The 14,333-nt window shown below is 34.7% G+C and overlaps 1 protein-coding gene across 2 annotated transcripts; it reads left to right on the top strand.

The window, feature by feature from the left end:
- The first annotated feature begins 3,543 nt into the window (after positions 1-3,543).
- On the top strand, positions 3,544-10,410 carry LOC127125467 (carbon catabolite repressor protein 4 homolog 1). Of its 2 annotated transcripts, none has more exons than XM_051054245.1 (12): positions 3,544-4,153; positions 6,748-7,492; positions 7,907-7,993; positions 8,087-8,170; positions 8,253-8,339; positions 8,432-8,518; positions 8,764-8,817; positions 8,900-8,991; positions 9,087-9,201; positions 9,341-9,485; positions 9,570-9,740; positions 10,204-10,410. In XM_051054245.1, exons 1-11 carry the CDS (start codon positions 3,996-3,998, stop codon positions 9,716-9,718), a joined length of 1,803 nt encoding a protein of 600 aa, XP_050910202.1. In that variant the 5' UTR covers positions 3,544-3,995; the 3' UTR covers positions 9,719-9,740; positions 10,204-10,410. The 2 variants fall into 2 exon arrangements, with proteins under 2 accessions (XP_050910202.1, XP_050910203.1); XM_051054246.1 differs by having other exon boundaries at positions 10,209-10,410.
- The last annotated feature ends 3,923 nt before the right edge of the window (positions 10,411-14,333 follow it).

The following is a 14,333-nucleotide window of genomic DNA, read 5'->3' on the forward strand; positions in this document are numbered from 1 at the left end:
TTCGCAGCGGACAACAACATAATTGTTATTTTTCATCATATAATAATTCATAAAAAGGTATCAACATCATCTCAACAAAACATCATATGATCATGTTATCTTTATCATTAATAGCATGACATACCACTCAACAAAACAACAACAACATTGCATCTTAACACATGGATTCATCACAATCAACCATAATAGGCCAAATCACAATTTCAACATAAAATTTGGTCATTTTTCAATACTGGAACAGTGTTAACCGGTTAACACCATGCGTTAACCGGTTAACGCAGGACAACAATACTTCCCCAGGCAAAACGCAACAGTGTTAACCGGTTAACGCTATTGGTTAACCGGTTAACGCAGGCAAAACTCAACATATTCACAATACGTAACAGTGTTAACCGGTTAACACCCTGGGTTAACCGGTTAACGCAGACAAAACAGCAGTTCCTGCGCTAACACAAGGCAGAATGCAGAGTTCTCCGCATTTTCCGCCGTTGGAGGACTTCCGGACCTCCGATTCAACTTCCGTAAAAAGCTATACGTTCGGAAATTCATAACTAACCTAAACACATATTCAATTACAGTCTAAACACAGTTTCATCCAACGTGAGTTTCCATCAAAACCCCAATTTTCCCAATCTCCCTAAAATCCCCAAAATCCATAAACAATCCAACATATACATGAAATTGCTCGCATATTATCGTTTAATAAGATTCAGACCCCTTACCTCTTTGGATTGAAGGAAGCTCTGAGCAATCTTTGGCCCTTTCCTCTTCGTTCTCTTTCTCTTCAGCGGTTTCCCCTTTTTCCACTTTCACGATGCTTCTGCTCTTTCACGTAAAACTCTCTGTTCCAAAAATGAGACTATTTCTCTTATTTCCCACTTATATATTTTCCAAAATAATAATAATAATAATAAATCCAATAATCCAATTTATTTAATTAAATTAATAAAATAATATTATCAACTTAATCAAATAATTCTTTTACTTTATTTGGGGTGTTACAGTTATGATGGGAGTTGATGCCACACCACAACCAAACACCAGACACTTCCATGGCACAAGCTGATTACAGAAGTTGGCCGCCTTGCTAAAAACATTAATTTACTTTCCTGGATTCCCTTTGGTATGCTAGGAATCGACACCAGAGTTGTGTGTCACTCGTTGCCTTTCCATTAATTTTACAACAAAGTAAGTGGTGTAGAGAAAATGCAGAGTTAGTGAGGAGAAGCGAGCGACCATTGATGAAGAAGTTGGAAGATGAAAGAATCCATTTTCATAACTAAAATCAAATAAAAAGTTGGTTAGAAAGTGTGGTGTTAGTTTAGAAGTCATCCCAAAAGTAGCGAATGTGCATACATTCGATTTAAACTTAGTGTTTCTTAAAGACCCTTACTTGTTGCTAAATATTGACAGGTTGATTGAAGATCGCGAGGGTACAAAACTATGAGCTTCATGGACAAATATTCCAACTATAACTTGATAAAAATGCCCCCATGGAAGTGTCCAAGACATCATTAGTGTCCAATTATTGCACACTTATCAAAGGCTGACGAATGTCATATTCTTTGATCAAATAAGATGTATTGTAAAGGTTTACATTGACGACATAATAGTAAAGACCCCTGAGAAAGGAAAGCACTATGATGATCTATAGGATATTTTGAAGTCGTTCAGACGATATAAGATGCACCTAAACCCGCCAAATGTTCCTTTGGGGTCCAGGTAGGGAAATTATTGGGTTTCATGTTGACTGGAAGAGTGATAAGGAAAATCCCGATAAATGCTAAGTCATCATTGACACACAAAACCCTACTATAGTTAATGAGGTTTAATAGATGACATAACACTTAGGCCCATCTACAGATTTCATACATGTGCATGGGAAAGCTTTTCACTTCTTTGTCACCCTGAAGAAGAATGAAAAGTTTGAATGAAGCAAATGTGAGGATACGTTCGCAAGGTTAAAGACTTTCTTGGAAACCCAACCTATATCATCATGTCTAGAAGAAGACATGTTACTATACTTATATTTTTCAGTAACGAACAATGTGATGAGTTTCATACACGTCAAAGAAAAAGATAAAACCGAATAACCAGTCTATTTTGTCACCAAAGTGTTGAGGGCGCAAAACCGAAGTATAAGAAGATAAAAATGTTATCATTGTCGGTAGTGATAACGACGAGGAAACTGATACCTACTTCCAGGGTTACCACATGATGGTAAAGACAAATTATCCAATCTTTCAGATTCTAAAGAAGCCTGACTTGGTGGGAGGATGATATCGTGGTCGGTCGAACTATCTGAATACAACATTCATTTCGTACCCAGAGACAACATAAAGTCTCTAGTATTAACATATTTCTTAACAAAATTTAATTCTCTAGCGGGCGAAGGAGTTCCCCATATCTGGATATTGTCAGTAGACGATGTCTCAACCTAAAGGAAAATTGCATCGAGGTAGAATTGAAAGGTCTATACAATATCCTCATAGAGTAATCCTTGAGGTTCGAGTTCAGAGACAATAATAACAAAGTCAAATACAAAGTCCTCATTGTTGAAACGAAACTTATCATAAAAATAAACACTTCAAATTTCAAAGTTTAAAGTGATTCCTAATTGATAATCCATCACGTCGTTAGGGAGTATCAAACAAAGGAGATTCATTTCATGAAATATTAAAAAAAAATACAAAACTTAGCTTAAGTATCTTAAATTCTTGGAAATAGTCTCTTAATGAGAAGTAGACTATTAATGAGTTTCTAGCAAATTATATATTTTCATTTCATCTAGGAAGTTCCATAGGTGGCAAAGAAAATATAGTTAATTCAAAATAAAAGTTGTATCCATCACAATCATAACATTTGTAGTGAATTTTTTTATGCGGATATTCTTACCAAATTAGTTATTAACCATACAAAATCTTACTTTGATAGTATATGGGTAGCGGTTTTATATCTCTTGAACACTTTTAGATATAGGGGTCCTTTACTAGAACATGTTTGCTTTTTTATTCATTCATGTAACAAAATAGAGTTTAAAATTGTCGGAAATTGTTTTTCTATCTTAACTAACAATATGAAAATTAACATATGAAAAAGATTAATTAGACGGAAAAATAACATTCGAAAAAAAAACTAGTGTTACCTTACATTACATGCAATACTTTAGAACTATAATTGAGTTCAAATTAATCAAAATAATACGGGATAAAATAAAAGAACCGATCCTGCAAACACTCCTGTCACACCTATACGCACGGGATAAAATATTGAACATTTGTCCCCACACAGGACAAACAATACTAGGTAGTAAAGTAATGGACAAAACTAAAACTATTCTATTTTCAGACAACCTCAAAATATACTATCACTAGCAATTACCAACTTTATTCAAGATAATACATTTTTTTAAAATTATTTCTAAATTAAATTAAGAGAAAAAGTCACTCAAAATTAAATAAATAATTAATAAATAAATTTATATCCCAATTATATCCCTAAATATAGATATATATAAACAAAATTGAAATAGTAATAGCCACAACTATTTTTCTCTTCTTTTTCTTTTTGAGAAATATTCAATTTCGTCCAATTCGTTTGCGAAACCCTAATTTCGATCCTTTTTTATCTCTCTCTACGACTCAATTTTCTCTCTCTAAACACTACAAATTTCGATCCCTCTCAGTCTCACTCTGATTCATCGCTCGAATTTCTCATCCACTACCAATTTCTCCGCCACACAACGAAAATCTCTAAAATCCTCAATAAGATCCACCGGTTAACTTCGATTTCGTTTTCATTTTTCCGATTAGGGTTTCGATTCAGGTCATTCAAGGCTGGCGAGTGTTCGGGTCAAGTAAATGGCGGATCCGTCTGGTATCCGCCATCATAATTGCTTCAATCACGGTGTTGCTTTAACAGTTACTGGAGCCATTGATTCTTGTGTTCGATTGTTGATTTGGTTGCAGGGTAGTGACGATTGCGAAAAGTGAATAATGCTGAACGTGCTACGTGTGCACCTTCCTTCTGATATTCCCATTGTAGGCTGTGAGCTCACGCCTTATGTGCTCCTACGTCGGCCTGACAAAACCGTTACGACTGACGATGTACTTGAAACCGCACCCTTAGATGGGCATTTTTTGCGATATAAGTGGTGAGTGCTTTTCAATTCATTTCTCTCTTAGGCTCTGTTTAAATTACCAACTGAATTGTATATACATAAGCTATTTCGAATTTTGATAACTAAATGAAGTAAAGTCAAACTGTATTTTTATGTTTATGCCAGAAGATAAGCTCAAATAAATCAAACCAAACGTGCCCTTAATTTATGTGTTTTTGCTTTTGTCAAATTTGTCTATTGGAGACATTAAGAGCTTCAATGTGTGGGTAGCTGGGAGTTATGTTAGTATGTTAGTACTTTTGTAGTATGCAACTGCATTTTTGTTCGTCTTATTTTATTTGCCAGTAGTATGAATTGAATTTTTATATAGTTAATTATTATATTTTAGTTTTCGGTTGGAAGTAAGCATAGTGTTGTTGTCCAATATGTTTGCTTATTGTTTGGTTATTTTTTATTTTTTGCTCCATTCCTTGTCAGTACTTTTGTTGTTGATGTAGTACTATTGCCTGTGTAGTCTATATTTCGTTACCTTGTACTTCACTTTTCTTTGTAACCTATTTTGCAACGTCATTGTTAATTTGTGTGATTATTCAAATAATCTCATATGTGGCTACTGCAGTATTGAATATATTGACACCTACAAACGATCCCTTGTTGTTTGTAGCACCCAACTACATATATTAAAATAATAGAGTCTGGGGAATAGGCCAAAAACCAAGGTAACAACCCAGTAAGCAAAGAACATATGTCTCATTAAAAATCTTACTAAACTCAATAGGATAAAACCACGATGAAGAGAAAAAAAGTATAAAAAAGTACAGTGCAAAGAAATAACCAGAGTGAAAATCAAACTCGTAACTAACAGAATCTACATTCAGGGAGACCTAACCTATTACGATTAAATCTTCAGAAATACTAGGAGGGATAGAATCCCATCAATAAACCCAGATAATGACAGACCTGTGTTGGTGATTTTATCAAAACAATGAATTCCTTCATGGTAAATGCGGGAAACTATGCAAGACATACTTGCCGTGAGCTCAATACAACTCATCCATCTATTTCTTAACATCCAAGGGACAATAGTAGGAGAGTTGATAGTCAAATTGACAAGCTGAGAGTCTATTTTTTACCAAGAAGAAAACCGGCCCTTCTTCATAGCAGTTTTAATTATCAACCATAGCTCTAGTTAATTCAGCATGAAGAAAAGTAAAGGTACCGATATTGACAGCAAAGCAATCCTTAGTTGCTGCTCTATTATATCTTATACCACAGGCAGCACGACCAGTGGAACTCCATGCAGCCCCATATATACATTTAATCCAAGAAACAATAGAAGGATGTCAAAAGACCTCTTTAATGATAGGAGCTTTAGGGAATATGTATTGACAACTATAGCTTTAAGGATATGGAAATCCAAAATCGAGGACTAAGTAGAAGGCATCATTTGCATCGTTGCGAGTTATGGAAACACAAAAGGTAACAATATTAGCAGCAAATTTCCAAAAAATAATTTTGTCAAACCTGTTCATATTTTTACAATGAACAACACAAACAGTGTGAATGAGAGTAGCCAAAGTTACCTCCTTGCATTGAGAGGGTCAATTTTTGTTGCATATCTCCTAAATTAAGCTGATAGAGCTTGTATCAACATGGGTCTTGACAGTAAATTCAAACCAATTCCACAATGTTTTTGTGAAGTTGCATTCACAAAATAAATGATGAGTTGTTTCTACATTAGTAGCACAAAGATTACATTGAGAAACAAGCTGGCCACTCTGGCCAGACTAGTTTCTCATCAGTAGGGACTTTATTATGGACAGGTCTCCAAAAAAGTGAAGATTTAGATGAAGGAATGCATTTGTTCCAAATATGCTTAGTCTGTGTAATCTCTTGGCCTGCAGGTTTTTGGCATAGATGAGCATTGCAGAGATGGGTATTTTAATTTAGTTTGTACAAGTGGGGTTGTTAGTTCTCCTAAAGTTTCTATGTTTGTTTTTTAAATAAAAAATATAACATATAAGCTCCATCAACACCTTAAAACGTCAAAATGGATCCTACATTTTCAGTTAGGTATAGTATATCATTGTAATTGCTGTCTTGTGATGGTAAATAAATACAATATGAAGCATCTAGTCCAGTTATACAGCAAAGTCTATATGGGGTATGATTTGTATGTAATTCAAGATTCAGCTTGCTGTGTTGGGTGGTATCAGTTTTTTCTGGTTCATTTTGATATTTGAACATTAATAAAACTGTTGAATATTATGGCTTAAATTTGGACTTTTGTTGCAAGATTTTTTTTTATTGGTCTTAACCCTCCGGTCTCTATGTGAAAGTGCCTGCGGTATACTGGAGTTTGGCTGGGAGGTAATTAAAGCTTGACGAAGGATTGTTTATGTCCAGGATTCAAACTCGAGTTCTCCCAAACAATTCGTCCTTAGCTGAAGCTCATTAATCATTTGAGCCCAACCACTTGGTTATTTAGTGCATAAAGTTGGTTACTTAAATAATTGCTTGCGATTGTATTCATTAATTTAAATACCACTTTGATCCTAAATACCTGTTGATCTGATTTGATCGTTGAATTTTTTGCATCTCCTATTTGACAATCTTCTCTCTGGCAGGTATCGTGTACAGAATGATAAAAAGGTTGCTGTTTGTAGTGTACATCCATCCGAGCAGGCCACACTGCAGTGCCTAGGTTGTCTTAAGGGTAAAATTCCTGTTTCCAAAAGTTACCATTGCTCTCCCAAGTGTTTCTCAGATGCATGGCAGCACCACCGAGCGTTACATGACCGAGCTGCAAGTGCAGTTAATGAAAATGGAAATGAGGAGGAGGAGGTATTTGGGAGATTTAACAATTCTGGATCTGGGTCAATCAATACCGGCTTATCCTCCTCTGCATCTAGTGCTAACCTGTCAAATGGGTCTGCAACCGTGTATCCCGCAACTGTTACACAACGAAATGGTGGTGAAACTTGGTTTGAAGTTGGACGATCAAAGACATATACCCCATCAGCTGATGACATTGGTCATGTTCTTAAATTTGAATGTGTTGTAGTTGACGCAGAGACAAAACTTACTGTGGGGCACACAAACACTATTCTAACTTCCCGGGTCATTCCTGCTCCTTCACCTATCCCGCGCCAGCTGATACCTGTTGACGGGATGGGGAGTTTGGATATGGATGGGCGTATAACATCATCGGGAACTTTTACTGTTTTATCATACAACATATTGTCTGATTCATATGCCTCAAATGATCTATACAATTACTGCCCTTCGTGGGCTCTTTCCTGGCCGTATCGCAGACAAAATTTATTACGAGAAATAGTTGGTTACCGTGCCGATATTATTTGTCTACAAGAGGTATGCAATTGTTTTTTTAGCTGTGGTTTTGGTTGTTGAGAAACTTAATTTTATTAATAGGCTGATATTCAACTTATCTTATGTTTAAGATATATTTGGATTGATATTGAATTAAAAAATGCCATTCCTTCACTGTTCCCCAGGAGATTTTTTGGATTGCAGAAGCTTTATTAATGTTGCCAGTTGCCACTGATATTTTGTAGCCTGTCCTATTTATTTTTTCTTTTCAAAATCAAATTTGCATCAGTTGTTAATGAACTTGTATAAACCCTGCCTTCATTTCTATGCGTTTAAACGGGTGTATTTCTTTTGAGGCTGTGGTGGGATGGGGCAGTTTACCTTAGGTTTAGCCATTTTCTATCTATATTCTAATAGGTTTTCTATCAGCTAAATATGCATTCTGTTTGCTCCCAGGTCCAAAGCGATCATTATGATGAATTTTTTGCTCCTGAACTGGACAAACATGGCTATTACGGTCTTTACAAGAAAAAAACAAATGAGGTTGTTACAGTATCCTGATTAATTATGGTTTTAAAAACTTAAGTTTTCAACCATTTTTATTTCAACATGTTTATTGCGGGTTCACACTCACAGGTATATAATGGCAACATAAATACTATTGATGGTTGCGCAACATTTTTCCGTAGAGACAGATTCTCACATGTGAAGAAATACGAGGTTGGGGTTTGTTTTTATGTGTGCGATCGTTAGTACCTTTAAGTAAGTACTCAATGTATAATTATTGTTTGCTCGCTTGCAGGTTGAGTTTAATAAGGCCGCACAATCTTTAACAGATGCCATGATTCCAACCACTCAAAAGAAAACTGCATTGAACCGGCTTGTTAAGGTTGTTTATTGCACTGAAGATTACACTTATGTTTTCTGAAAGAAATTGAGTCTTGGAACCTTGACTGACAAAGCTTTCTTTATGTTTTTAAGGATAATGTTGCACTAATAGTTGTTTTAGAAGCAAAAGTTAACAATCAGCCGGTTGATAATCCAGGGAAAAGACAGCTTCTGTGTGTGGTATAGTCTTTTATCTTGCGTATTTTGTTGTTGACAAGCTCTTGCTTTTATTGGTTAGTTACTCGTAGGTAGTCATGTCATGTCTATTCATGCCTTCTAGGCCCACAATCTGTATTTTATAACTATGTTGTATGTCTACTATTTTTTTTCTTCATTTCCCTGTATGTAGTTGTATTATGTATTGAATCACTACTTTTTTTGCTGATATAAATATCTATTACTAACATGTTACTTGTGGACTTTAGGCAAATACACATGTAAATGTCCACCAAGAACTAAAGGATGTTAAGCTCTGGCAGGTAAGTTAATTCTTTTACTTGTTCTTACTGACAAGTGTGTTTATTTTGAGCTCGACATTTATAAAGTTACTACTCTTTTTAGGTGCACACACTTTTAAAAGGATTGGAGAAAATTGCTATAAGTGCAGACATTCCAATGCTGGTTTGTGGTGACTTCAATTCAGTTCCAGGAAGGTTTGATTACTTCTCTTTTTGGCACTCATGTTCTGCAAGAGTTTTTTTTAATCAGAAATATGTTTTTAAAGGTTATGTTCTTGACTCTGTTGTAGTGCTCCTCATGCACTTCTTGCGATGGGGAAGGTAGACCCATCCCACCCAGATTTAGCAGTTGACCCACTCAACATATTGCGTCCTCACAGCAAATTGGTTCACCAGTTGCCACTGGTAATGTTTAATAATACTTAAAGGAATATTTATCTTATATTATGTACTTTCTCCATGTCTCCCATTGTAACCGGTTCTTCATCCTTCATTTTTTGTCCTGGTTTTAATTTTATTGGTTATGGGGTACATACAATTTCAGGTTAGTGCTTACTCTTCTTTTGCAAGAACGGTTGGCCTGGGATATGAACAGCATAAGCGAAGATTGGACAGCTCAACAAATGAACCTTTATTTACAAAGGTCACTAGAGATTTTATTGGCTCTCTTGATTATATATTTTACACAGGTGAGCTATCTTGCAGTGTCATCTCATTTGATTAGTTCACATCCTGTTTGCCTTTTTATATTAGTGAATTGTCTGTCATTTCAGCGGATTCATTAGTTGTGGAGTCATTATTAGAGCTATTGGATGAAGAGAGTTTGAGGAAAGACACAGCACTACCTTCTCCTGAATGGTCCTCAGATCATACAGCTCTCTTAGCTGAGTTTCGTTGCTGCAAAAGTATATCTAGGCGATGACTCATAAGTCTTAACTCATAAGGTACGAATATTCCTACCCTTTCCCATATATCTCATTCTCGTAGATACTTTCCTATTATATGCTTTATTTGCATCGGTTTCTCAAAGGTTAATTTCTCATTTACCAATTCTTTTATGGAGACATCATTGGCTCTTTGTCTTTCATATTTTTATGTTATCAATTGATACAGAGCTTATCGGCTTACAGCATTTTTGTGTGTGGTTGTTGAATGATGATTTGTTTTGTGAATTGGAAAGCCAATTTTTCAAATTGTGTCAATATGTATCATGAATCATACTACCCGCAATCATTTGCCACAAGAGTGCACTTTCCAAAAATGCTGGTCGTTTGTGCCTGCTTCCGTCTTTGGTTGCGTATTGCTTTAATATCCCATTGGATAGAGTTTGAGTCTGTTATTTTTTTGTATGCCTGGATACCTAGAGGCTTAAGTGTATAATTGATGACAGGTTCTTGATTTTTGTAGGACAGATCCAGTGACACGGAAAGAAAAAAAGTTGAAAGAAGCATCTCGTTGATAAGTTATTGTTGTATAAGTAGTGGTAGATCATACCATTGTCTTTTTCTCAGGTATCTCCAATGTGGGGTTCCTTGCAATGATCTACTTTGTATTATGCCATCTTTATTTTATAGAAAATATGATAAGGCCTTACTGATATGCCTCTTTCATTCACCCTGTCCCTAATCTATTTATTAACTGAAAATTTTCTTCTTATGATTCCACCGGCTCAGTACATGTAGCATTGTGCGGCTGATGAACATAGGGCATTAGTATCTCCAATTACTTCAGCGACAATCTTCTCAATTTAGGTTCTTTTGTATTTTCAATAACCCACGATATTTAAAAGATGAACTGAAATACACAGGGTGAATTTTCCATCATTGCATGAAAATATATTCACAACATTGATATTTATCATCCTCGTGAATGCATTGTTATAAAAGGAGATAACTAGTCGAGTACCTTAATTTATTGCCCTATCTGAAATGCCGATTTTAATGGGAAACAAAAATTTGCCCCATGTTTTGCGAAAATTTCAGTCACATGATTTCTGGGTATAATGTGATATGAATGCACTTCTGATTTGTTTTGGCATAATGATTTGTTAGAATTATCTGTAAAGTTTAAAGAACACGTTGTTGCCATAACGTATTTTTTACTGTCATGGAGGTAACTGTTGTTAGATTGCCAAAGATACTCTAAAGTTACCGCTGCCACTGGAAAAGTAAAATTACTATAGTAATGTTCCAATTATCAGTTGAGGTGCATATTTTTGCTATAGAGTTACTATAGTAATGTTCCAATTATCAGTTAAAAGTTGTAAAATGAATATTAAAAGTTGTGAGTTAGAGACACATCCCAACTAAGGTTCACCCTCATTTTTTAAAGCAAAATTTAGTCTCAAAACGTGTCTCTGAATCTAACCCATCAAGGATTTTTTCTTTTAACAATTCTGTGTGACAAATTTAGATGTATATTTTTGGATTTTGTTAAAGTGGGAGTTTGAAAATATGCCACTTTTGCATGCCATTAAAATTTTGGAAGTGCATTTTCAAAAATGGCAAGCGAGAATTTAATAAAACAGCACGTTATGTTCTCCTTCCTCAAGATCCAATACCGTTTTATCTCAAAATCCTTGGAAAACATCTTTTCATCCTCAATTGCACCGCAAAATTCTATTGTGTTTCATCATATTAAAAGGAACAAAAGAAGCCAAAATATTTATGTATTTTATTATTCATTGTTCACATGATTTTTGAGTTAAAAAAATGTCTGTTGTGTTTGAAAATACATTTTTAGATTTTAGTTGTGAAGGTCATACAAAAGTGTATTTTTAGAATAGTTTAGAGTATAATTGATTTTTTTTTTTGAATATTTTATATTATTGTTTGTCTTAGATATGGTACATCTGATATTACTTCAAATTTTATTGTGTTTAAGAATGTCAAAATATTACTCCAAAATTTATTGTGTTTATGCATGTCAAACCTGGTGATGTCAAAGATAGACATTGACAATCAATTTACAAATGTTGATGTCAAAGATAGACATTGGTAACCAATTTACAAATGGACAAGAGTTTGATGTTCGTGATTATATGTTTTAATGGATATGCACAAGGGCATCCAAATTAGGACTTGGCGTTATAATCAGAAAATCAAATAATGATTTAGATAAAAGATTTGCATTTGTGACATTGAGATGCGAAATAAGTGGCAAGTACATAACTCGTATTTGGAAGTTAAAACGAGATGACTCTAGTTTGATGAAATATGATTGTCCATTTAAGTTGCGTGAATATCTTTTGACAAATAATAAATGTAGATTTAATGTGATTTGTGATACACATAATCATGACATACGTCATAAGTTAGTCGGTCATCTCATTGCATGCCGCATTTTGTCCAAAGAGAAGGAAATTGTTTTTGATATGACATTGAACATGGTACAACCCGAAAACATATGTGTAACTTAGAAACGTAAAAGACGCGATTTTTTTTAAATATCAAACAGGTATACAATGGTCGCATCAGAAACAACAACTAAAATGCAACAATCGTTGAAACATCTTAATGATAACCATTATATATTTATGTACCGAGTGTGCGAGGATGGACAAACTGATCGAGATATATTTTGAATTCAACTTGATTCCACAAAGTTATTCGACCTGTTTTCCAATGTAATCATCAACAATTCAATGTATAAGACCAATAAATACAAGCTTTCACTATTGAAAATCGTTGGCGTTACCTTTACTGATAAGACTTATTCCGTTAGGTTTGCGTTTTTGGGAAACGAAAAAAGAAGACACCTTTACTTTAGATTTAAAAGCGTGTCTGACAATGTTGAAGGATAAAGAAAACACGCTGAAGGTCACTGTCCCTTATTGCAATACCACATTAATGAATTCAATTGCAAATGTGTCTCCTTCTTTATACACATTACTTTGTAGGTATCATATCACAAAGAATGTGATAAGTCGATTTAAACCCGCGGTTGGACCAAACAAATAAAGGATGAAAATGAAAAGATGGTCAAAGCTAGCATGATACTGGAAAGAATAATGAATGTGTAGAATATTATAATAAATTCTTTTACAAAAGGATTATATGCCGATTCTGTTATACTTTTCAGGAAGGTGTGTGTGGGTGAAAAACAGGCATGCATGCCCCGTTTAGTCCTGCTCGACTAATAACAAGCATTTTTACTGTGTTAATTAGCAAGATTTTAGTATTTTCAGTGTCATTTCACATTTCTTTTATTGCAATAAGCCGATCTTTCACTTTGAAATGCAGACACTAAACAATCGACATCATTGTAGGAAGAAACAGAGAAAAAGCAAAGAAAAATAAAAAAATTGAATTTGTGATCGGCTTCCATGATGTCCGTCATGCCCCAAAAAGAGAAGACCGTCATGGCCCCTAGCGTGAAGGAAGAATCCAATTTTCAAGATCATGACGGGTCATCCTGTCAGCCACGCTGACGACCGTCATGAGTCCAGAGATAGGAATCCAAATTTACACTTCATGATGGGCAAGCCGTCATGCACATGACACCCATCATGAAGTCCAATTCCATATTTTTTTGCAACTGTTTTTTCAACCCACTTCTCTAGGATTTCTCCACAACTATACATAATTTATGGAGCATTTGGAGTGTGAAATTCATTATAAATAAGCTTGTAAGTCATTGGAAATCCACTAAAGCTTTATTTGCACTAAATTTACGGTAAACAAACTCTATATTTACAATTTTTATGCAAGTTTCATACTTTAATTTCATGTTGTAATTTCCATTAAATTGTTGTTGTGGCTCTTGGATTAAAACCTATATTTGGAGAAAGATTTATTTCAGTATTATTTACTTCATTTCAAGATTCTATTTTTCTGTTTACAATGTCGGAGTAATTTATTTAGAGTCTGGAACGTGAGTGTTAGACGATAATACCGATCTAGAAGGGGGGGAGGGGGGTTGAATAGATCAGTTTTGAAATTAAGCGTTTTAAAAAAATACTTTCAACGGTTGCGGAAGCACCCTAGATTGAAATCGTCTAAACGATCTCGTTAATGGAAAGATCGGATATACGTGAACCGAATGGAATTACTTAAGATAGAGAAAATCAACCCCTATCTAAATCAATCAATTAACTACTATGATCCTTGATATCGTTATCTCTAGTAATGCTTAACACAATAAGAGATCAAGGAAAACATTACTAAGTTTGTGTGAAATTAATTTTGTCGAACACTTGGTGTGCACTTCACACCAAGTATCAATTTCACTTAAGTTAAATGTGCAAAATTTTACTCAAACAATTTGTCGAACAGTTGATATGCACACCAATCAAGCGATATTGATTTTACGATTAATTTCACACACAAAGTAATTAATGGAGAATTTAAAGAGTTAAGGGATAGAGAGAACAAGACATGATTTGTTGAGGCAGTTCCCCTATCGTCCTCGCTTAGGGTCATCTGCCCTCAATTCTAAATCTAGAATTGAGATGTTTTTATTAACATGTTGCAAAGTCAATACAAGAGAACAAATGATCACTGGCGATCATCCCCTAGTGTTATTGCAAATCCTATTCT

Source organism: Lathyrus oleraceus, chromosome 3, assembly GCF_024323335.1.
Source record: "Lathyrus oleraceus cultivar Zhongwan6 chromosome 3, CAAS_Psat_ZW6_1.0, whole genome shotgun sequence".
NCBI lineage: Eukaryota > Viridiplantae > Streptophyta > Magnoliopsida > Fabales > Fabaceae > Lathyrus > Lathyrus oleraceus.